This window comes from Ranitomeya imitator, chromosome 2, assembly GCF_032444005.1.
Source record: "Ranitomeya imitator isolate aRanImi1 chromosome 2, aRanImi1.pri, whole genome shotgun sequence".
NCBI classification, from domain to species: Eukaryota; Metazoa; Chordata; class Amphibia; order Anura; family Dendrobatidae; genus Ranitomeya; species Ranitomeya imitator.
Genome location: NC_091283.1, coordinates 580,512,016 through 580,537,601, shown reverse-complemented (window position 1 = coordinate 580,537,601; position 25,586 = coordinate 580,512,016). Strand labels below are relative to the sequence as shown.

Below are 25,586 nucleotides of genomic sequence, written 5' to 3'. Positions count from 1 at the left end.
TCATCTTTGAATCCTGGAGGTTGTTCCATATAAATGTCTTCTGTTAAATCTCCATTCAGAAAAGCTGTCTTTACATCCAGATGCCTCAGTTGCATCTGTTTCATTGCTGCAACTGTAAGTAAAGTTCTTATTGTAGTGTGTTTGACAACTGGAGCAAATGTCTCATCATAGTCTTCTCCTACAGGCAGTTTAGATATTTCTTCCCAAGAAGTAGGCTCATAGATTTTTCTTGTGCTTGTCTTGTATGAGAGACGTTTTGGTGGTTTTCCTTTGTTCTCTCTCATTGAACGTCTTGGTTCTGTGTCTGTTTGTAGTTGTGATTCTTCACTTTCAGTATTTTGTTCTTCATTAATTTCTACTTCTTTCTCATCAGATATTTCTTCAGTTGTGTCATTATTGGTTTTCTCATTTTTTGTTTCAACTGAAATCATAATGTCTTCATTTAAATCTTCAATGAATGTCACACTGTTACTCACCGTAACTCTGTCTGTTTTGGGATCTAGGATTCTGTATCCTTTGCAATTTTCACTATATCCAACAAATATTCCTTCCATGGATCTGTTTTGAAGTTTGGAACGTTTTTCTGTTGGAATGAATATGAAAACTTTACATCCAAAAACTTTTAAATGATTGACACTTGGTTTCATACCTTGCCACAGTTCATATGGAGTTTTCGTCAGTTTTCTGGAAAAAAGTCGGTTCTGTAGATAAGTAGCTGTCATTGCTGCCTCACCCCAATATTTCTCTGGTAGTTTGGAATCAGTCAGCATACATCTTATCATCTCTGTTAGAGTTCTGTTTTTCCTTTCTGCTACTCCATTTTGTTCAGGTGTGTATGGAACCGTTTTTTGGTGTTCTATTCCATTTTGTCTTAAGTCGTCTTCTATTCTGTGACCTGTAAATTCACCTCCATTATCACTTCTGATGACAATTGGCTTCCTTTGAAATTTGTTACTTGATCTTGTTACATAGTCTACAAGTTTATCAAAAACTTCACTTTTGTTTTTAATTAAGTATGTGACTGTGTATCTTGAGTAATCGTCTATAAAAGTCAACATGTATCTATTGCCTCCTGATGTAGTCACTTTCATGGGTCCACATACGTCAGTATGCACCAAATCAAGTGGTCTTTCGCTTTTCATCTCACTTTCTTTTGGAATAGATATCTTTGTGGCTTTGGATTTTATACAACAATCACATCTTATGGTAATTGAGCAATCTGATATCTTTAAATCTTTTGTCAATTCTTTTCTCTGTAGTTCCCTTATACTGTCAGGGTGTCTATGTCCTAGACGTCTATGCCACATGTGAATACAGTTTTTGTGATCATGTGTACATACCTTCATCTGTTCCTTTGGTGTGTCAAAATGATATAATTGTTCATCTGCCTTGACTTTGGTTATCACCTTGTTTCCTGCAATAATTGCACACTCATTGTCTTTGAATTTCACTGTTAGGGTACCGTCACACAGTGAAATTTTGATCGCTACGACGGCACGATTCGTGACGTTCGAGCGATATATCTGTGACGTTCGAGCGATATCGCAATGTCTGACACGCTCCTGCGATCAGGGACCCCGCTGAGAATCGTACGTCGTAGCAGATCGTTTGAAACTTTCTTTCGTCGTCTAGTGTCCCGCTGTGGCGGCATGATCGCATGGTGTAACATATATCGTATACGATGTGCGCATAGTAACCAACGGCTTCTACATCGCACATACGTCATGAAATTATCGCTCCAGCGTCGTACATTGCAAAGTGTGACAGCAGTCTACGACGCTGGAGCGATATTGTTACGACGCTGGAGCGTCACGGATCGTACCATTGTAGCGATCAAAATTTCACTGTGTGACGGTACCCTAAGTCCTTTTTCTGTTAAACGTTTCACAGATAATAATCCGCCTTCCAATTTTGGAACATACAACACATCTTGTACAAGTATCTTTGAATCTTGTCCGAACTTGTTTGAACAATTTAGCATACCATGTCCGATACCTTCTGCGGTTATTTTGCTTCCATCTGCGAGATAAATGGCTTCTTTCTTATCTAAATCAAGATTAGTAAAGAAATTCTTGTCACTTGTCATATGACTCGTTGCTCCTGAATCAATAAACCAACCAAGTGATGATTTCTTGTCTGTTACTTTAAATGTGCCATTCCAATTATTCTCACATGAATCGGAAATTGTGTTTTTTACTTTCTCTGTATGCTTTTTATGTTGTAATTTTTGTTGTTCTGCTTTCCATATGGTACAGTCTTTCTTTAAATGACCTTTTTTCTTACATCTGAAGCATTCTCTTGTCTCTTTATTATAGGGTTTTTTGAATTCTGTAGCTTTAAGAGCGTTTTCACTGTCCTTTTCAGTAGAAGAATCATTTCTTTGTTCTTTTCTTCTCTGATATTCATCTATTAGTCTTGTTTTCACAAAATCTAATGTAATGTCAGTTTCTGGTCTCGTCTCAAGGGCATTTATCAAGGCTGTATACGAATCTGGTAAACTGCACAACAATATAGCTGCTACATGACTTTCTTTAACATCTTCACCAATAGATCTTAGCTGTGATATCACTTCCATCATTGAGAATATGTGCTTCTGCATATCGTCATTTGCACTCAATCTCATACTGTACAGCTTTCTTAATAAAAATAACTTGTGATTCAAGCTAGGTCTTTCATACAGTTTTCTTAATGCTTCCCACATTCCCTTAGCTGTTTCTTCATTTCTTATATGTATTAATTGAGCATCATCCACTAATAAGCTAATGGTGGCTCTAGCTTTTATATCCTTCTTATCCCATGTCTGATTATCTTGATCTGGTCTTGCTGTAACAATTACTTCCCATAGATCATCCTTAGATAACAACATCTCTATTTTGAATTTCCATAACTGATAATTTTCACTATTCAGTTTAGCTACTGTAAATTTCAGTTCTGTGTTACTCATCATCTTTATATAGTCTTACTTGTTTAGAGAGTTGTACTGAAGATATTCTCCTGTATGTCCTGTGAATTCTCTGCAATTATATCCAGCTCCTGGGATGCTGAATTCCTCTGTCACTCTGTATCTGGATTTAGTTCCTTCTGTTTACAGAGCTTATCTGTGTGCTCCGTTATCTGGGCTATAAACCAGGATCCTTCTGCCTGAGCTTGTAGTTCAGACCTGTAGTGTCTGGGGTGCCTGGGGTTATCTGGGGTGCCTGGGGTGTCTGGGGTTATCTGGGGTGCATGGGCCCATAACCTGTTGCAGAGTGCGTCTTCTTGCAGTCACCGCTGTACTTAGGAAAGCTTCAATCAGCAAGATATCTTGAGTAAACAGTATTTACTTCATACTGGATAAACATGAGATACAATTCACACACAGTCCGTGCACTGAAGACAACACATTCATGAAGAAAAGCAAAACCGAAAGTAAGAAAAGCAACCAACCACTGAGAGCTTCCCTCCCCACATTACAGCAAGTATATAACTTTACACACTATCGCCATCTGCTGTCTGGTTAGTATAAAGTCCTCCTTTTACTTATAATAAGTCCTAATCTGTTGCATATGCCAACACAAATGACAGAATGGAGGCGCAGGATGGGAGCAGCACATGACAGAACAGGGGCGCAGGATGGGAGCAGCACATGACAGAACGGGGGCGCAGGATGGGAGCAGCACATGACAGGATGAGGATGCAGGATGGAGCAGCACATGACAGAATGGGGGCGCAGGATGGAGCAGCACATGACAGCATGGGGACGCAGGATGGAGCAGCCCATGACAGGATGGGGACGCAGGATGGGAGCAGCACATGACAGGATGGGGACGCAGGATGGAGCAGTACATGACAGAACGGGGGCGGAGGATGGGAGCAGCACATGACAGGATGGGGACGCAGGATGGGAGCAGCACATGACAGGATGGGGACGCAGGATGGGTGCAGCACATGACAGGATGGGGGCGCAGGATGGAGTCCCGTATTTAGCAACTGGATAAAATTTAACCTTTATTAGGTATATACTAAAATGCCTATATGGCACATAAATATGAACCACAAAAAAACATATATATACAAATGGGAAACTAACGTGAAAAGTGCCCTGTTACCTACACAGAAAGGGGAAGGACAAGACAAGACTAACAATAAATACCAGACACTAAACAGCACCGACAAAATATAATCACTGCCAATCTACATATGTTACCTTATGATCCCAGGAACATTTGTCTCCTTGGGATCACCAAAAGTGGGCTGACGATGAGCAGGGTGTGGGTATTAGACAACGGATGTGACCTTATGTTAGGTAAAACTCCTTGCAACCGTGTCTCTACAAACCCAAAATATATTGCCCTTGCTTATTGACTATAATAGGACAAAACAGAATCTATACTATGTGTCCTAAACAATCCAAAAATACTTCATGTGTAAATATACAAATAAACGCTCCACATTTAGATTGGTGTCAGTGCAGTATAGCAGCCTATACAAGAAACACATTTACAGATACCACAGAAAATTAAATTCACTACCCATCTATCAAACTGGGATACATATAACTCATTTCACGATATACATGAGTGTTCCCTATGGGTAAACCTGTGGCACTTTACAGGGTTAAATGATGGTGGAGCACACGCTCAGAAACGCTGCATTGTATGAAACCCAAAATCAATAGACAAAACCCATATGTGTGGGTGGATCTCACCGCATTTTCAATGCTGCCGTCTCAAGCCATTTTTTTTTTTTATTTATATTTAATACAGCGCTAGATAGCTTAAAAGCCGGTAATTCAATTGCCGGCTTTTGCTATCTCCTTCTCAAACCCGACAGGATATGAGACATGGTTTACATACAGTAAACCATTTCATAGCCCTTATTTTTTTACATATTCCTCATTAGTAATGTTACAAGTGTATGTGTGTAAAATTTGGGGGCTCTAGCTGTTAAAATAAAGGGTTAAATCACGGAAAAAATTGGCATGAGCTCCCGCACAATTTTCTCCGCCAGAGTGGGAAAGCCAGTGACTGAGGGCAGATATTAATAGCCTAGAGAGGGACCATGGTTATAGGACCCCCTTAGCTAAAAACATCTGCCTCCAGCCACCCCAGAAAAGGCACATCTGGAAGATGCGCCTATTCTGGCACTTAGCCTCTCTCTTCCCACTCCCCTGTAGCGGTGGGATATAGGGTAATAAAGGGTTAATGTCACCTTGCTATTGTAAGGTGACATTAAGCTAGGTTACTAATGGAGAGGCGTCAATAAGACACCTATCCATTATGAATCTAATAGTAGTAAATGGTTAATAAAACACACACATTATGAAAAAAGTATTCTATTGAAATAAAGACACATGGTGTTGTAATAGTTTATTATACTCTCAATCCAATTGAAGACCCTTGTCACCTGAAACAAAGTTAAAATAAAAAACCAACAATATCCCATACCTCTCCGACGCTCAGTCATGTCCCACGATGTAAATCCATCTGAAGGGGTTAAATAATTTTACAAGCAGGATCCTGGGACTGAGTATACTAATTGTCTTTTCTACACAAGGAAAAATTCAGATTTTTCAATGCTACTAATAGGGTAGGTAGTTAAATGTCTAACTAAATAAAGAGCTTGTAAACATGACTAGGCGTTTTCCACAGCTCCTTGAAGATACTGGTTCTTACATGCAAGATCCACAAAATCCAATTGCTGTAGGGAATCCTACAAGCATTGTTTCCTGTAGTTGTTGATGGGTCAGAATTAGTGTTGAGCGATACCATCCGATACTTGAAAGTATCGGTATCGGATAGTATCGGCCGATACCCGAAAAATATCGGATATCGCCGATACCGATATCCGATACCAATACAAGTCAATGGGACACCAAGTATCGGAAGGTATCCTGATGGTTCCCAGGGTCTGAAGGAGAGGAAACTCTCCTTCAGGCCCTGGGATCCATATTAATGTGTAAAATAAAGAATTAAAATAAAAAATATTGATATATTCACCTCTCCGGCGGCCCCTGGACATCACGCTGGTAACCGGCAGGCTTCTTTGTTTAAAATGAGCGCGTTTAGGACCTGCGAATGACGTCGTGGCTTCTGATTGGTCGCGTGCCGCTCATGTGACCGCCACGCAACCAATCAGAAGCCGTGACGTCATTCGCAGGTCCTAAATTCCTAGAATTAGGAGTTTAGTGAATGAGAATGACGTCGCGGCTTCTGATTGGTCGCGTGGCGGTCACATGAGCGGCACGCGACCAATCAGAAGCCGCGACGTCATTCGCAGGTCCTAAACGCGCTCATTTTAAACAAAGAAGCCTGCCGGTTGCCAGCATGATGTCCAGGGGCCGCCGGAGAGGTGAATATATCAATATTTTTTATTTTAATTCTTTATTTTACACATCCCTATGGATCCGATACCGATACCCGATACCACAAAAGTATCGGATCTCGGTATCGGAATTCCGATACCGCAAGTATCGGCCGATACCCGATACTTGCGGTATCGGAATGCTCAACACTAGTCAGAATCTATGGAATGCTGACATGTCACTATGCCTTGCCAGAAATTGAGTTGCAAAGTAAAGCTGCAGTCACACATTCAGTATTTGGTCAGTATTTTACCTCAGTATTTGTAAGCCAAAACCTGGAGTGGAACAATTAGAGGAAAAGTATAATAGAAACACGTCACCACTTCTGTATTTATCACCCACTCCTGGCTTTGGCTTACAAATATTAATGTAAAATACTGACCAAATACTGAAAATGTAAACATGGCCTGAGGGCAGTCTCACACGTCCAGATAATTCTGGTACCGGAAAAATTGGTACCGGAATTATCCGTGTCCATGTGCCCGTGCGTTTCTGTGGCACATCGGTGTGGCACACATGCGGCACACGTGTGCCGCCCGTGTGCCCACTGGGTACCACATGCACCGTGCTGGGTACCACACGCACCAGCATCTGTTGCTGAAGCCGCCATTCATAGCTTCCCTGCAGCAGCGTTTGCTGCAGAGAAGATATGAATAAGGGTATGTGTCCACGTTCAGGATTGCATCAGGATTTGGTCAGGATTTTTCATCAGTATTTGTAAGCCAAAACCAGGAGTGGAACAATTAGAGGAAAAGTATAATAGAAACATATGCTCCACTTTTGCATTTATCACCCATTCCTGGTTTTGGCTTACAAATACTGATGAAAAATCCTGACCAAATCCTGATGCAATCCTGAACGTGGACACATACCCTAATAGTGTTTAAAATAAAGGTCCTGGCCGCACCTTCTACTGTATGAGCGGTCACGTGGGGCCGCTCATTTACAGTAATGAATATGCAGCTCCACCCCTATGGGAGGTGGAGCCGCATATTCATGACTGTAATCGGCGGCCCTACGTGACCGCTCATACAGTAGAAGGTGCGGCCAGGACAGGAAGCAGCGCCAGCGAGGGAGCGAGCCGGATGAGTATTTTAATTACAGCGGCGGGCGCACAGGGGGTGGGAGGGGGGTGGCGACATGGAGCTTTATTTTAAACACGAGAAACTAAAAAAAAAGGAATATTCATATCTTCTCTACAGCAAACGCTGCTGCAGGGAAGATATGAATGGGGCTTCAGCACCATTGGGGGGGACAGCGCTTACTGTAGCGCTGTCTCCTGCACGGCACACGGACTGCACACAGACAACGTCCGTGTGCGGTACGTGTTTTACACGGACCCATTGACTTTAATGGGTCCGTGTAATCCGGGCGCTCCCACGAACACTGACATGTCTCCGTGTTTGGCACACAGAGACACGGTCCGCAAAAAATCAATGACATCTGCACAGATGCATTGATTTTAATGTGTCTACGTGTGTCAGTGGCTCCGGTACGTGAGGAAACTGTCACCTCACGTACCGAAGGCACTGACGTGTGAAACCGGCCTAAGAGAGAGATGATAACTGCTTAAATTCTGTAGCATCACAGTGTAATTCTTTGGTGCATATGTGTTACGGGCTTACCGCAACAGAGAGGAGCCAAAAGACCGCAGCGTCTGATTTCTCCTACTCCTGCACTAATGAGAAGCACTTCACCTTCTTACTAAAAGGTGTAAATTTCTTCTGACAGTGCAGGGGTTAATCTGCTCTGTTGCGACCTCTTGGAGCTTAAAGGCTATCAGTTGTGCACTATTAGGCACTCCCATCTCCTATATATTCTGGGTCCTGGCTAGTACTCATTGTCAGGGATAGCTTATGCTGCATGGCTGGAGGTTGTGGGTGATTGCTATAGGAGAAGGAGTTTAGTGGGTTTATCTGTGACTGTTGTTAGTCAGGTTGGTGTACTACGGTATAATACTACTCCCCTCTTCCCTGGGTAGGGGAAGGGTACAAACTGAAGGTGGATTCAGGAGCTAAGGCAAGGTAAGTGGTCCTGGTGTCTTCGCCAACAGAAGTAATCCAGGAAGCAGGGCGAACTAGGATGCCCCAAGCATTAGGGACAGGGAAAGAGCCGCTGGTCCCGGGACACCCGACAGCAGAGTTGTGACACACAGGGTACTAAAGGGGTCCATTTTGACCTCTTTTGATATTGTAAGAATATACATATACAACTGTAATGCTGTACATAAGCCGCCGATGTAACCTGAAAGATGAGAAAAACAAGTTAGATTATACTCACCCAGGGGCGGTCCGGTGCGGTCCGGTCCAATGGGCGTCGCAGGTCCGGGTCCGCTGCCTCCCATCTTCATACAATGACGTCCTCTTCTTTGCTTCCTGTCGTGGCTCCTGCGTAGGCGTACTTTGTCTGCAAAGTACTGCAGTGCCCAGGTGCCAGGCCTCTCTGACCTTTCCCGGCGCCTGCGCTCTGTAGTACTTTGCTCTGCCCTCAACAGGGCAGACAAAGTATGCCTGCGCAGGAGCCGCAACAGGAAGCAAAGAAAAGGACGTCATTGTATGAAGATGGGAGGCAGCGGACCCGGACCTGCGATGCCCATCTGACCGGACCGCACCGGACCGCCCCTGGGTGAGTATAATCTAACTTGTTTTTCTTATCTTTCAGGTTACATCGGGGCTTATCTACAGCATTACAGAATGCTGTAGATAAGCCCCTGATGGCGGTGGCCGCAGTTTATAGGCCAAAAATGGGGTGACAGATTCCCTTTAATCACAAAAGTGGATTATGGACTATACAAAATGTTGGGGGATCTTTTTGGTTGTCCACTGAACGTTGCTAATTCCTTTTGCAAACATTGCATCTGGTCTTGACATTCTAATACATTTTGCCTGCACAAACTTTGGATGTACAAATGATGGACTCAGCTACGGGCTTTAGTGTGTCTCCTATACTGTATATGTCAAGAATTATTTAGCTCAGTTAAAGAATATAACTGTGTCCCATCACTTCAGCAATTTCTTGGGATAATGGATAAAAGATTACATTTTCCCTATTTCGTGGGGATTGGCACCTGTGTATCTATGGGGGCAGGTGGGAGATTTGCCCCTTGCGCAACTGGCAGGGGGTGCCATCAGGCTGCCTGATGCAGCAGTCCGATTTGTTTCTGCATTGACTGCATTGTGACACTCTTGTAATGGGAGTCGGCTGTTCTCTGAGCTGGCTGTCAAGCTCAGAGAAGGTGCATTGGCTCCCAGCAATCAATTGTTCTCACATCTTCCTGATCGAGTGTAATTGAAGCCCTGACTGCCGGCACTTCCATGCCAGATGAACTGCTCATGCTGCTGGCATCACTTGCCGGCGCCACAGAGGCGCACTCAACGTTGGTGTTAAGTGCCCTAGTTGAGCTGAAGACGCCAAAGATTTATTGTAATAGGGAGTGGAGAAATCTGACGATAAAGTATGGGTAGCGGGCAAAGGGATGCAAACACAGTACAGAGAGTGATGGAGGATTGGTGCAGGTGCAATATGGGGAGAGAGGGAAGGGAGATGGTTGCAGACACAGTATTGGGAGTGAGGGGCATGGTGCACAATATTGTGAGCTAGGAAGGATGCATGCAGACACAGTATGGGGAGCAAGGAAGGATGGGTGTGGATATAGTATTGGGAGGATGGGTGCAGACTGTTGTGAATCCTGTGGCAGAGCTCCCTCCTGTGGTCACAAGTGGTACTTCGGCTGGTTCTCTCTGTGAGCTTCTGTTGGTGGAGGAAAGTGGTACTGCGGCTTCTGAGTTTCCTTCCTCAGGTGATGTGGTGAAGTCGTTAGGTGCTGCTCTATTTAACTCCACCTAGTGCTTTGATCCTGGCCTCCAGTCAATGTTCTAGTATTGGACCTGTTTCCTCCTGGATCGTTCCTGTGGCCTGCTGCTCTGCATAGCTAAGTTCCTCTTTGCTATTTGTTTGCTGTTTTTTTCTGTCCAGCTTGTCAATTTGTTTTTTACTGCTTGCTGGAAGCTCTGGGACGCAGAGGGTGTACCTCCGTGCCGTTAGTTCGATACGGAGGGTCTTTTTGCCCCCTTTGCGTGGTTTTTTGTAGGGTTTTGTGTTGACCGCAAAGTTATCTTTCCTATCCTCGCTCTGTTCAGAAAGTTGGGCCTCACTTTGCTAAATCTATTTCATCTCTACGTTTGTCTTTTCATATTAACTCACAGTCATTATATGTGGGGGCTGCCTTTTCCTTTGGGGTATTTCTCTGAGGCAAGGTAGGCTTATTTTCTATCTTCAGGCTAGCTAGTTTCTCAGGCCGTGCCGAGTTGCATAGGGAGCGTTAGGCGCAATCCACGGCTGCCTTTAGTGTGGTTGGAGAGGATTAGGGATTGCGGTCAACAGAGTTCCCACGTCTCAGAGCTCGTTCTTGTTTTTTGGGTTATTGCCAGGTCACTGTATGTGCGCTGACCTCTATGTCCATTGTGGTACTGAATTACCTTTCATAACAGTACTGGAGGCCCTAAGTACTAATGATTCTCAATAGAGGGAAAAAAGAAGTTCTGAGACCATTTTTTTTTTCCCTGCACTGTGTTTTGCCTTTTTTTTTCCCTAGACATTTGGGTGGTTCAGGACACAGGTGTAGCAATGGACATTAAAGGTCTGTCTTCATGTGTGGATCAGCTCACGACAAGAGTACAAAGTATTCAAGACTTTGTGGTTCAGAATTCTATGTTAGAACCGAGAATCCCTATTCCTGATTTGTTTTTTGGAGATAGAACTAAATTTCTGAGTTTCAAAAATAATTGTAAACTATTTCTGGCTTTGAAACCTCGCTCCTCTGGTGACCCAGTTCAACAAGTTAGGATCGTTATTTCTTTTTTGCGTGGCGATCCTCAGGACTGGGCATTTTCCCTTGCGCCAGGGGATCCTGCATTAAGTAATATCGATGCATTTTTCCTGGCGCTCGGATTGCTGTACGATGAGCCTAATTCTGTGGATCAGGCAGAGAAGAATTTGCTGGCTCTGTGTCAGGGTCAGGATGAAATAGAGGTATATTGTCAGAAATTTAGAAAGTGGTCCGTACTCACTCAGTGGAATGAAGGTGCGCTCGCAGCTATTTTCAGAAAAGGTCTCTCTGAAGCCCTTAAGGATGTCATGGTGGGATTTCCTATGCCTGCTGGTCTGAATGAGTCTATGTCTTTGGCCATTCAGATCGGTCGACGCTTGCGCGAGCGTAAATCTGTGCACCATTTGGCGGTATTACCTGAGCTTAAACCTGAGCCTATGCAGTGCGATAGGACTTTGACCAGAGTTGAACGGCAAGAACACAGACGTCTGAATGGGCTGTGTTTCTACTGTGGTGATTCCACTCATGCTATTTCTGATTGTCCTAAGCGCACTAAGCGGTTCGCTAGGTCTGCCACCATTGGTATGGTACAGTCAAAATTTCTTCTGTCTGTTACCTTGATCTGCTCTTTGTCATCGTATTCTGTCATGGCATTTGTGGATTCAGACGCTGCCCTGAATTTGATGGACTAGGAGTATGCTAGGCGTTGTGGGTTTTTCTTGGAGCCCTTGCAGTGTCCTATTCCATTGAGAGGAATTGATGCTACGCCTTTGGCCAAGAATAAGCCTCAGTACTGGACCCAGCTGACCATGTGCATGGCTCCTGCACATCAGGAGGTTATTCGCTTTCTGGTGTTGCATAATCTGCATGATGTGGTCGTGTTGGGGTTGCCATGGCTACAAGTCCATAATCCAGTTTTAGATTGGAAATCCATGTCTGTGTCCAGCTGGGGTTGTCAGGGGGTACATGGTGATGTCCCATTTCTGACTATTTCGTCATCCACCCCTTCTGAGGTTCCTGAGTTCTTGTCGGATTACCGGGATTTATTTGATGAGCCCAAGTCCGATACCCTACCTCCGCATAGGGATTGTGATTGTGCTATCGATTTGATTCCTGGTAGTAAATTCCCAAAAGGTCGACTGTTTATCTGTGCCTGAGCACGCCGCTATGCGGAGTTATGTGAAGGAGTCTTTGGAGAAGGGGCATATTCGCCCGTCATCGTCGCCATTGGGAGCAGGGTTCTTTTTTGTAGCCAAGAAGGATGGTTCACTGAGACCTTGTATAGATTACCGCCTTCTAAATAAGATCACGGTTAAATTTCAGTACCCTTTGCCATTGTTATCTGATTTGTTTGCTCGGATTAAGGGGGCTAGTTGGTTCACCAAGATAGATCTTCGTGGTGCGTATAATCTTGTGCGTATTAAGCGAGGCGATGAGTGGAAAACTGCATTTAATACGCCCGAGGGCCATTTTGAGTATCTAGTAATGCCATTCGGACTTGCCAATGCTCCATCAGTGTTTCAGTCCTTTATGCATGACATCTTCCGAGAGTACCTGGATAAATTCCTGATTGTGTACTTAGATGACATTTTGATCTTCTCGGATGATTGGGAGTCTCATGTGAAGCAGGTCAGAACGGTGTTTCAGGTCCTGCGTGCTAATTCTTTGTTTGTGAAGGGATCAAAGTGTCTCTTTGGTGTTCAGAAGGTTTCATTTTTGGGGTTCATCTTTTCCCCTTCTACTATCGAGATGGATCCTGTTAAGGTCCAAGCCATCCATAATTGGACTCAGCCGACATCTCTGAAAAGTCTGCAAAAGTTCCTGGGTTTTGCTAATTTTTATCGTCGCTTCATCTGCAATTTTTCTAGTATTGCTAAACCATTGACCGATTTGACCAAGAAAGGTGCTGATTTGGTCAATTGGTCTTCCGCTGCGGTGGAAGCTTTTCAAGAGTTGAAGCATCGTTTTTCTTCTGCCCCTGTGTTGTGTCAACCAGATGTTTCGCTTCCGTTCCAGGTCGAGGTTGATGCTTCTGAGATTGGAGCAGGGGCTGTTTTGTCGCAGAGAAGTTCTGATTGCTCGGTGATGAAACCATGCGCCTTCTTTTCCAGGAAGTTTTCGCCTGCTGAGCGTAATTATGATGTGGGCAATCGAGAGTTGCTGGCCATGAAGTGGGCATTCGAGGAGTGGCGTCATTGGCTTGAAGGAGCTAAGCATCGCGTGGTGGTCTTGACTGATCATAAGAACTTGACTTATCTCGAGTCCGCCAAGCGGTTGAATCCTAGACAAGCTCGTTGGTCGTTGTTTTTTGCCCGTTTTGACTGTGATTTCATACCTTCCGGGCTCTAAAAATGTGAAGGCGGATGCTCTGTCTAGGAGTTTTGTGCCCGACTCTCCGGGTGTATCTGAGCCGGCAGGTATCCTCAAAGAGGGAGTAATTGTGTCTGCCATCTCCCCTGATTTGCGGCGGGTGCTGCAAAAATTTCAGGCTAATAAACCTGATCGTTGCCCAGCGGAGAAACTGTTTATCCCTGATAGGTGGACGAATAAAGTTATCTCTGAGGTTCATTGTTCGGTGTTGGCTGGTCATCCTGGAATCTTTGGTACCAGAGAGTTAGTGGCTAGATCCTTTTGGTGGCCATCTCTGTTGCGGGATGTGCGTACTTTTGTGCAGTCCTGTGGGATTTGTGCTCGGGCTAAGCCCTGCTGTTCTCGTGCCAGTGGGTTGCTTTTGCCCTTGCCGGTCCCGAAGAGGCCTTGGACACATACAGGGGCGGACTGGGCCGGGTGGCAGGAATGCATATGCCCCCCGGGCCGGTGCCTGAGCAGCTGGACAGGGCCGCTGGAGGACCGGCAGCGATTTCCGCCAGCCGGCCCTTTAAATCTTGTAAAGGCAGGTCCTGTGTGTGCGCGCGCGCATTGCCGGCGGCTGAGAAGCGCCGCGGCGGCCGTGCTAGTGCACGAGCACGGCCGCGTTCCTAGGTCCTGCGCGCGCTCGTCTGCTGCCTGTGCCAGCGCAGGCACACAGGAGATCAGACCACGAAAGATTTGAAATGTCCCGCGCGCGCGCATAGGGCGCCTCCAGGCTCCACCTGACTGTGTGTGCGTCTGACGCTGGCCGGCCTGCACCAGCGTCAGAGAAAACTGGCTGCTCACCACTGCCTGTCTGCCTGGGATCCTCTTCATCGCCGACGCTGGCCAGGACCCGTCCCACCTCAGCCCTTCATCCTCCCGACCTCACCAGGGACCTGGGTTAGTCCCAACTCCCAAGATGAATTTTTTTTATGTATATACAGCAGTTGCACCTATATAATGTGTATAGACTGCTATATATGCATTATATAGGTGATACTGCTGTGTATAATCACTATACTACCTATATAATGTATGTATAGCAATCTATATCTTATATAGGTGACAGCTACTGATGCATATATATACCTTATATAGGTGACACTGTGGGGTGTGTTTATGTATATATATATGTACATGTATACACAACAGCAGTATCATCTATATAACATATATACATCAGTAGCAGTATTGCCTATATAACATATAGACTGCTATACGTAAATTATATAGGTGGTATAGTGATTATAAACAGCAGTTGCACCTATATAATGTGTATAGACTGCTATATATACATTATATAGGTGATACTGCTGTATATAATCGCTATACCACCTATGTAATGTACGTATAGCAGTCTATATGTTATATAGGTGACACTGCTACTGATGCGTATATACCTTATATAGGTGACACTGTGGGGTGTGTGTATATATCACACCACTGTATACACAGCAGTATCACCTATATAACGTATATACACATCAGTAGCAGTATTGCCCACATATATAAGATACAGATTGCTATATATACATTATATAGGTGATACTGGCTGCTACTGCTGTATATAATCGCAATATCACCTATATAATGTATATACAGCAGTCTATATATAGGCAATACTGCTACTGATGTGTATAGTTGTAGTATCACCTATATATTGTATGTGATAATGTGACTGCTGTACATACATTATATAGGTGAAACATATATATATATATCAGTTTCACCTATATAATGTATGTATGTACAGCAGTCACAGTATCACATACAATATATAGGTGATACTACAACTATACACATCAGTCGCAGTATCAACTATATATTGTATATACAGTAGTTTCAATGTGATATATATTCAGCAGTCGCGGTGTCTCTTATGTGATGTATGCATCATAATATAGTATAATGCTGTCTTAAATATGTATATATATATATATATATATATATACAGTATATAATTGTCTAAGGGTCACTTCCGTCTGTCCTTCTTTCTTTCTGTCACGGTTATTCATTTGCTGATTGGTCTCGCCAGCTGCCTGTCATAGCTGCCGCGACCAATCAGCGACGGCCACAGTCCGGAAGAAAATGGCCGCTCCTTACTCCCCGCAGTCAGTGCTTGGCGTCCGCATACTCCCCTCCGGTCAGCGCTCACACAGGGTTAATGGCAGCATTGACCGCGGTGTAACGCACTCGGTTACCGCCGCTATTAACCCTGTGTGACCACATTTTTACTATTCATGCTGCCTATGCAGCATGAATAGTAAAAATATCTAATGTTAAAAATAATAAAAAAATAAAAAATAGTTACATACTCACCCTCCGGTGGCCCCCCCGGATCAGGAACCGGCCTTTTCCGCTCCGCGTGACGTCCCGGTGACCGCTGCATGCATTGCGGTCTCGCGAGATGATGACGTACGTTCTCGCGAGACCGCAATGCAATCTTCAGACCGGACTGCACGCCAAGCATCGGGGAACGGACGCTTCGATCCGGAGGCTCCAGGAGGTGAGTATGTAACTATTTTTTATTTTAATTCTTTTTTTTTTTAACAGGGATATGGTGCATACTACGTGACTGGCCAATATACTACGTGATTGTGCTGTATACTACGTGACTGGTCAATATACTACGTGATTGTGCTGTATACTACGTAACTGGGCATACTGCCCAGCCACGTAGTATATTGCCCAGCCATGTAGTATATTGCCCATTCACGTAGTATAAAGCACAGAGCCACGTAGTATATTGGCCAGTCACGTAGTATACAGCACAGAGCCACGTAGTATATTGGCCAGTCACGTAGTATATTGCCCAGCCACGTAGTATACTGCCCAGTTACGTGGCTGGGCAGTATACAACGTGGCTCTGTGCTGTATACAACGTGGCTCTGTGCTGTATACTACGTGGCTCTGTGCTGTATACTACGTGGCTCTGTGCTGTATACTACGTGGCTCTGTGCGTAGCTGGGCAATATACTACGTAAACTACGTGGCTGGGCAATATGCTACGTGGCTAAAGAGCACCATGTAAATGGACCTGTGGTCGATCATGCGCACTTCGGCGCCATTCACATGTGGCTCTTCAAATAACGCCTTTAAGAGGAGTGTTGAAGGGCAGGACAAAGTATAGCAAAATTCACTTTTCGGGGGTGGGGAGTGTTTGAGTATGTGGACTGGTGGGGTTTTTTGTGGCAGGGCTGCTTTTTTGTCCCTGTCCGGCCGTGTGTGTGTGTGTGTGTGTGTGTGATTATACAGTGGGATTGTGCGTGTGTGCACTATATATACAGTGGGGCTGTGCGTGTGTCAATTATACATTGGGACTGTGCGTGTGTGTTTTATATATATATATATATATATATATATATATATATATATATATATATATATATCTCGCATGTTTGCCGTCACAGGACAACCTGTTCCCGGCGCAGGCACCGGAGAATCCTCACAGAGCATAGTGCGCACGATATGAGGATTCACACATAGTGACTGTAGACATGTAGCTTAAAGGGAACCTGTCACCCCGAAATTCGTGGGTGAGGTAAGCCCACCGGCATCAGGGGCTTATCTACAGCATTCTGTAATGCTGTAGATAAGCCCCCGATGTTACCTGAAAAAGGAGAAAAAGACGTTAGATTATACTTACCCAGGGGCGGTCCCGCTGCTGGTCAGGTCGGATGGGCGTCTCCGGTCCGCTGCGGCGCCTCCTATCTTCTTTCCATGACGTCCTCTTCTGATCTTCAGCCACGGCTCCGGCGCAGGCGTACTTTGCTCTGCCCTGTTGAGGGCAGACAAAGTACTGCAGTGCGCAGGCGCCGGAAAGGTCAGAGGCTCGGCGCCTGCGCACTGCAGTACTTTGTCTGCCCTCAACAGGGCAGAGCAAAGTACGCCTGCGCCGGAGCCGTGGCTGAAGATCAGAAGAGGACGTCATGGAAAGAAGATGGGAGGCGCCGCAGCGGACCGGAGACACCCATCCGACCTGACCAGCAGCGGGACCGCCCCTGGGTGAGTATAATATAACGTCTTTTTCTCCTTTTTCAGGTAACATCGGGGGCTTATCTACAGCATTACAGAATGCTGTAGATAAGCCCCTGATGCCGGTGGGCTTACCTCACCCGCGATTTTCGGGGTGACAGGTGCCCTTTAAGATCCGACAACCCCTTTAAGGATGGGCCGCTACTCATGGGCCACTGCTGTGTACTTGCCCCCCAGGCTAAAATTTGCCAGTCAGCCCCTGGACACATATCTCTATGGATTTTATTTCAGATCTTCCCGTCTCTCAAAAGATGTCAGTCATTTGGGTGGTCTGTGATCGCTTCTCTAAGATGGTCCATTTGGTACCCTTGTCTAAATTGCCTTCCTCCTCTGATTTGGTGCCATTGTTTTTCCAGCATGTGGTTCGTTTACATGGCATTCCAGAGAATATCGTTTCTGACAGAGGTTCCCAGTTTGTTTCGAGGTTTTGGCGAGCCTTTTGTGGTAGGATGGGCATTGACTTGTCTTTTTCCTCGGCTTTCCATCCTCAGACTAATGGCCAGACCGAACGAACCAATCAGACCTTGGAAACATATCTGAGATGCTTTTTTTCTGCTGATCAGGATGACTGGGTGTCCTTTTTGCCTTTGGCTGAGTTCGCCCTTAATAATCGGGCCAGCTCGGCTACTTTGGTTTCACCCTTTTTTCTGCAACTCTGGGTTTCATCCTCGTTTCTCTTCAGGGCAGGTTGAGTCTTCGGACTGTCCTGGTGTGGATACTGTGGTGGACAGGTTGCAGCAGATTTGGACTCATGTAGTGGACAATCTGACTTTGTCCCAGGAGAAGGCTCAACGTTTCGCTAATCGCAGACGCTGTGTGGGTCCCCGACTTCGGGTTGGGGACTTGGTTTAGTTGTCTTCTCGTCATATTCCTATGAAGGTTTCCTCTCCTAAGTTTAAACCTCGTTTTATTGGTCCGTATAGGATTTCTGAGGTTCTTAATCCTGTGTCTTTTCGTCTGACCCTTCCAGATTCTTTTTCCATACATAACATATTCCATAGGTCATTGTTGCGGAGATACGTGGCACCTATGGTTTCATCTGTTGATCCTCCTGCCCCGGTTTTGGTGGAGGGGGAGTTGGAGTATATTGTGGAGAAGATTTTGGATTCTCGTGTTTCAAGGCGGAAACTCCAGTATCTGGTTAAGTGGAAGGGTTATGCTCAGGAAGATAATTCCTGGCTCTTTGCCTCTGATGTCCATGCTCCCGATCTTGTTCGTGCCTTTCATATGGCTCATCCTGGTCGTCCTGGGAGCTCTGGTGAGGGTTCGGTGACCCTTCCTCAAGGGGGGGGGTACTGTTGTGAATTCTGTGGCAGAGCTCCCTCCTGTGGTCACAAGTGGTACTTCGGCTGGTTCTCTCTGTGAGCTTCCGTTGGTGGAGGAAAGTGGTACTGCGGCTTCTGAGTTTCTTTCCTCAGGTGATGTGGTGAAGTCGTTAGGTGCTGCTCTATTTAATTCCACCTAGTGCTTTGATCCTGGCCTCCAGTCAATGTTCTGGTATTGGACCTGTTTCCTCCTGGATCGTTCCTGTGGCCTGCTGCTCTGCATAGCTAAGTTCCTCTTTGCTATTTGTTTGCTGTTTTTTTCTGTCCAGCTTGTCAATTTGTTTTTTACTGCTTGCTGGAAGCTCTGGGACGCAGAGGGTGTACCTCCGTGCCGTTAGTTCGGTACGGAGGGTCTTTTTGCCCCCTTTGCGTGGTTTTTTTTTAGGGTTTTGTGTTGACCGCAAAGTTATCTTTCCTATCCTCGCTCTGTTCAGAAAGTTGGGCCTCACTTTGCTAAATCTATTTCATCTCTACGTTTGTCTTTTCATCTTAACTCACAGTCATTATATGTGGGGGCTGCCTTTTCCTTTGGGGTATTTCTCTGAGGCAAGGTAGGCTTATTTTCTTTCTTCAGGCTAGCTAGTTTCTCAGGCCGTGCCGAGTTGCATAGGGAGCGTTAGGCGCAATCCACGGCTGCCTTTAGTGTGGTTGGAGAGGATTAGGGATTGCGGTCAACAGAGTTCCCACGTCTCAGAGCTCGTTCTTGTTTTTTGGGTTATTGCCAGGTCACTGTATGTGCGCTGACCTCAATGTCCATTGTGGTACTGAATTACCTTTCATAACAGCAGACACAGTGTTGGAAGTGATGGGATTGGTACAGACACAGTTTGGGGAGCGGGGGGATGTATGAGGGGGATGGGTTTGGACACAGTGCAGAGAGCAAGTGGTGAGGGACAAATTTGAGGACAGTAAGAGGAGTGAAGAATGTGTACACAGTATGGTGAGTGTATGAGGAAACAGTATGAGGGGGTAATAAATGAAGACACAGTAAGGTGAGGAGAGATGTATGAGGAAACATTGGTGCGGGCACAACATGGGAAGGGAAATGGGATGGATGCGGACACAGTATGGGGAGCGGGGTGATGTGTGAAGGAGACAGAATAGATATCAAGGGGGAAATATGTAAAGAGACGGTATGGTTGGCAGGGGGTAGGATGTGTGAGGAGTCAGTATGGGGGAGGGAGGAAATGTATGAGGAGACTATTGAGGGGAATAGTGTGAGGAAAGGATATTGGGGGAGAAAAATGTAAGAGGGCAGAGAATAAAGACTGGGTAATGTGTGGGTGACAGTATAGAGAGGGGGCAGCATGAGGGGACAGTATGCCAAGGAGGGGGGAATGTGGTGAGGAGGCACAGTATATAGACTGGGCACTATAGGGGGGACATAATGTGAGAGGACAGTGTGAAGAGAAGGCCAGTGTAGAAAGGAGAGGGTAGAGTGGAATGCATGATGTACCATAAGAGGAACAGTGTGTGAAAGTTATATTTTGTGCAGAGGACACAGAGAGAGGCAATTATTTATTCAAGGGCTCAGCATAGGGCAGATATTTTTATGCAGGAGCATTATAATCACGCTGCTATATTTAAGGGCATCATGTGCTGATGTGCTGCTGAAAAACGGAGAAGATGCAAGTATGCAGAGATGAGCTGCGAATGTGAAAAGTCATTATGGCATCTGGACAAAATGAATAAAAGTCTCACAAAGGTGTTGGGACTTTGGGCACTAACCAGGTCCCTAGAACTAGGGGTGCCCTTGTTTAACCCTGACCCCAGAATTACTCCTAAAGGTGGAGGCCTCGCTACACTAATCCTTGCACTGCTAGCAAAGAAGAAACTGCACTGATTAATATGATGGTGAAGTACTTCTAACCAGTGCAGGAGTGTGTGAAACCAGACAACGCAGTCTTCTGGCCCTTCTCTGTCATGGTATCGCTGTGAGAAAAAAAAGAGAACAATTCCAATCCGAGACAATGTCACCCATAAGATACCTAGTTGTAAATGTTTGTTTGTGGTACTAATTTTCATCAGTAATGTGGATTGTTAAGGACATACTCCCAGTATGTAAGTTCATGAGATACAAATGTATATGGGTCTGACCTGTTATTACAATTACCGTATTTTTCAGACTATAAGATGCACTTTTTTCCCAAAAAATTGTGGGGGAAAAGGTGGGTGCATCTTACAGTCAAAATGTACTTACTTAGGTTTGGCGGGGCCCGGTGGTGCGGGGGAACTTCGGCGACATTTTGGGAAAGCCCAAAGCCCCTGCACTTCTATTGCCTCAATGATGAGGTCTCCAGGAAAATGGCCGCCGGAGGCAGCGCATATGCAGATTGAGATCTCGGCTCCGAGATCTCGTCTCCCGAAATCTCAATCTGCGCATGCGCTGCCTCCAGTGGCAATTTTCCCGCAGGCCACAGCATCGAGGGAATAGAAATGCAGGGCCTCGGGGCTTTCACAAAATGTCGCCGTAGCCCACACCACCGATCATCACTGAGCACCACCAAACCTGCAGCACCAGACTGGGATCCGGACAGCACCACACTGAGATCCGGCCACCACCAGACTGGGATCTGTGCAGGACGAAACTGGGGTATGAGCTGTGGAGCCCCCGCACCATCGAGAACCTGCATACCAGTCTGGGTCATATCATCGCCGGACCACTAAGCACCCACTGTGACTCTGCTCCATCAGCGCTGCCGATCATCCCCGGGTAAGCTGAATTCAGGACTGTAAGATGGACCCCCATTTGATGCATTCATTTTTCCCCATTTTCCTTCTGAAAATTTTTGGTGTGTCTTATGGTCCGGTGCGTCTTTATAGCCCCATAAAAATACGGTAATGTACCATGAACTGATGGTTGTTCTGGTGATGTATTCGAGTACTGATCCTGGTTAAGGTGATTTATTCATTTAATTATGGTGTTTCTGGTGATGTATTTCTGTACTGATGTTGGTTTTGGTACTGAATTCTTGTATGAAAGGTGGTCCTAGTAAAGTATTAATGTACCAATGGTGGTTCTATTGATGTATTCATGTACTGATTGTGGTTCTGGTGATGTATTGATGGGGATTATGGTGATGTGTTTCTGTACTGCTGGTGGTTCTGGTGAAGCATTTCCCTACTGATGAGGGTTGTGATGCTGTATTTCTGTACTGATGGGGGTTCTACTGACGTACTTCTGTACTGGTGATCATTCTGGTGATGGATTCTTGCGCTGTTATTATTTCTGATCCTGTACACATGTAACAATCCATAAATTTCAAGATTACGTTATACATGTCTATGTTAATAAAATTTTGCGTCATCTAATAAGGGTTGATATGTTTTTATTTATATTAGTAGCATTAAAGGGGTTGTCCAAGTTTGCAATGAAAGTCTGCAGTTACTCTATGTCACTGCAGACTTCTGAATTCTCACAGCGTGCACTGCATGCTGTCAGGATTCTCTGGCGCCAGCGGTGAGAGCAAGAGGTCACAAAACCGCAAATATGCAATTTACATATATGTCATCATGTGCCGACTAGACATGCGTGGCCTCGCTCAAAGAAAATTAATTGAGCAAGGCAGGACACATGTAGTCGGAATGTGGTTGTAAGTTTCCCAATAGCATACTTTCGCTCACATGACCGTCTACTCTTGCACCATCATGGGAGAATCGTAAAAGTGTGCAGTACATGCTCTGTGAGAATTCAAAAGCCGGCAGTCATCTAGACTGACAGCAGACTTTCATCACAAACCTGGACAAGTCATTTAATTATAAAATTAAGCCCGGTAGCATGCCAATCCTAAAAGCATGTAATATACTCAATGCCAGGATTCATCTCTGCTTGCTAGTTCCAACAGTCATCACATGGCTACTTCACTCATATGTGATTTTCATATAACAATCACATGACAGCTAGATTTTCTTCCTGCTTCTCTCAGTTTTTCACTGAACATTGAGAGAAATGGGAAAAGCACATCGCATATGAACGACTACTCAAGCCGCATGAAGGAAGAGGGTGCCAAACTGAATTCTTGCCCCTGGTGTCCGAAAACCTAGAAACACCTCTGGGAATGGGAGGTAAGAACCAGCTGAATTTTTATACCATCTAAATTCCATCTATCTCAATATATTTGTTTGTCTATTTAAAAAATTCAATTCAATTTCTATTAACGAACATCTACATACTACTGAGCTTCATAATAAAAATGCAAAATGAAACATTTAACTTACTTTTTAACCACTTAATCCCCAGAGCTTTTTTCAGCTTTGCGTTTTTCGCTCCCCTTCTTCCCAGAGCCATAACTTTTTTATTTTTCTGTCAATATGGCCATGTGAGGACTTATTTTTTGCGGGACGAGTTGTACTTTTGAACGACACCATTGGTTTTACCATGTCATTCACTAGAAAACGGGAAGAAAACTCCAAAGGCGGTGAAATTGCAAAAAAGTGCAATCCCATACTTGTTTTTTGTTTGGCTTTTTTGTTAGGTTCACTAAATGCTAAAACTGACCTGCCATTATGATTCTCCAGGTCATGACAAGTTCATAAACACCAAACATGTCTAGGTTATTTTTTATCTAAGTGGAGAAAAAAAATTCCCAATTTTGCTAAAAAAAAAAAAAAATTGTACAATTTTCTGAGACCCATAGCGTCTCAATTTTTGGGGATCTCGAATTGAGTGAGGGCTTATTTTTTGCGTGCCGAGCTGACGTTTTTAATTATACCATTTTGGTGCAGATACGCTCTTTTGATCGCCCGTTATTGCATTTTAATGCGATGCCGCGGCAACAAAAAAATGTAATTCTGGCGTTTTTGAATTTTTTCTCACCACACCGTTTAGAGATCAGGTTAATCCTTTTTTTACATTGATAGATCGGGCGATTCTGAATGCGGCTATATCAAATAGGTGTAGGTTTGATTTTTTTATTGTTTTATTTTGAATGGGGTGAAAGGGCGGTGAATTGAACTATTTTTTTTAAAATTCTTTTCATATTTTTTAAAACATTTTTTTTTACTTTTGCCATGCTTCAATAGCCTCCATGGGAAGCTAGAAGCTGGCATAGCCTGATCACCTCTGCTACATAGGAGCGATGCTCAGATCACTCCTATGTAGTAGAATTACTGCATTACCATGAGCGCCGATCACAGGGTGGCGCTTACAGCAATCTGGCATCGACAACCATAGAAGTCTTCAGGAGACCTCTGGTTGTTATGCCAACGCATTGCTGACCCCCGATCACGTGACGGGGGTCAGTAGTGCATGCATTTCCGGCCCGATGGCCAGAAGTGCTTGCTAAATGCTGATGTCAGCGGTTGACTGGCATTTGACCAGTTAATAGCAGCGGGTGGATCGCGATTACAAAACAGTTAACATGTCCCGGCTTTGATACGAGCTCACCACCAGAGCCCACATCAAAGCAGGGGATCTGCCACTATATCGACCACATTTAGAATAGTCTGTACAACTTTAGTCTCCATTGAGGTCTCCAGAAGGATATAGTCGAACTAGAGTGGGTGCAGAGAAGAGCGACCAAATTTAATAGGGGAATGAGTGTACAGCAATATTAAGAAAAGTTCTCAAACTTATGGCTATTCAGTTTGGAAAAATGTTATCTTAGAGGTGCTGTTATTACAATTTTTTTTTTTAATATACTTTTTATACCTAGGCCCGAAACAATAACAAAGGGGCATCCTTGCTATGAAACGTAATAGAACAGGTTACGAGTACTACGTTCTGTGTTGGGATTTTGATCCAGAGAACTAGTCTGATTGCCATATGTGGAGTTGGGAACTATTTTTTCCCCTAATATGGGGCAAATAGCATCTGCCTCATAGGGTTTTTGTCTTTCCATGAATCAATATGGTAGGCTTTTGATTGAACTTGATGAACTTTTGTCTTCTTTCAGTTGTAAACTTTTGAAACTGTTGGCATTCATAGACAGTACAGTGAAAGGAAGCCATTGATCCCTTACCTTTTCAGTAATTTCTGATGTGGGGGCTTATAAGAGCCTCATTTTGGTAATGGTTTGTGATATACTGCATCCTTAGGCACATTTTGTAGCACTTATGTGAGAAAAAGCATGATTTGGGGCTTTAGAAAGAAGCATAAATAGTGCAAGTTATGTATTTCAACTCAATTTAAAAGTTGGTACTAATGTGTACAAACTACTTATATTTTAAATGGTATCTACTAGATCTAGCATTTATAGTACTCTTTATAACTTACCTGCTGATGATATTCTTAGAGCAACAAAACTGAGCAAGAGCCCCAGGACGGAGAGTTGAAATCTATTCATCGTCATCTTTGTGATGGGGATGGCAGTTGTAATGATTTGTACAGTGCCAGCCTGTTATAAATATGTAGGCAGTGTGGGTTGTGGCCTTGCGCAAACAATGGAAAGGCAGAAACACTGAGATTTTATTTGTGTTCTGTACCTTACACTAATAGTCACATCCACATAATGATTGCAAAATTGCAAATTGCAAAACTTCCCATGAGAACATTTGATTGTGAACTCTGGTTACTGAACTTCAAGGTAGCATAGGAACATGCAAAACCTGTTGGCCTGCTACGCTAAGTGAGCTGACCTCATTACCTAGTAAAGAAAGAAATTGAAAATTAAAAGTAGTTTACCTGGGTCTAGTTGAAGAAGGGGTACTAGGTTCTTCCAGCAGTCATTCTCATTACATTTCCCAGTCAGTGATGTCAATTCTT

The 25,586-nt window shown here is 44.5% G+C and overlaps 1 protein-coding gene across 1 annotated transcript in view; it reads right to left on the bottom strand.

Moving 5' to 3' along the window:
• WFDC3 (WAP four-disulfide core domain 3) overlaps window positions 1–25,254 on the bottom strand; it is a 111,249-nt gene extending 85,995 nt beyond the window's left edge. The window contains exon 1 of the mRNA XM_069752232.1: window positions 25,098–25,254. Coding sequence (XP_069608333.1) covers window positions 25,098–25,173 — 76 coding nt within the window. The 5' untranslated portion in view covers window positions 25,174–25,254. The remainder of the gene's footprint in view (window positions 1–25,097) is intronic.
• Between the last annotated feature and the right edge of the window lie 332 nt (window positions 25,255–25,586).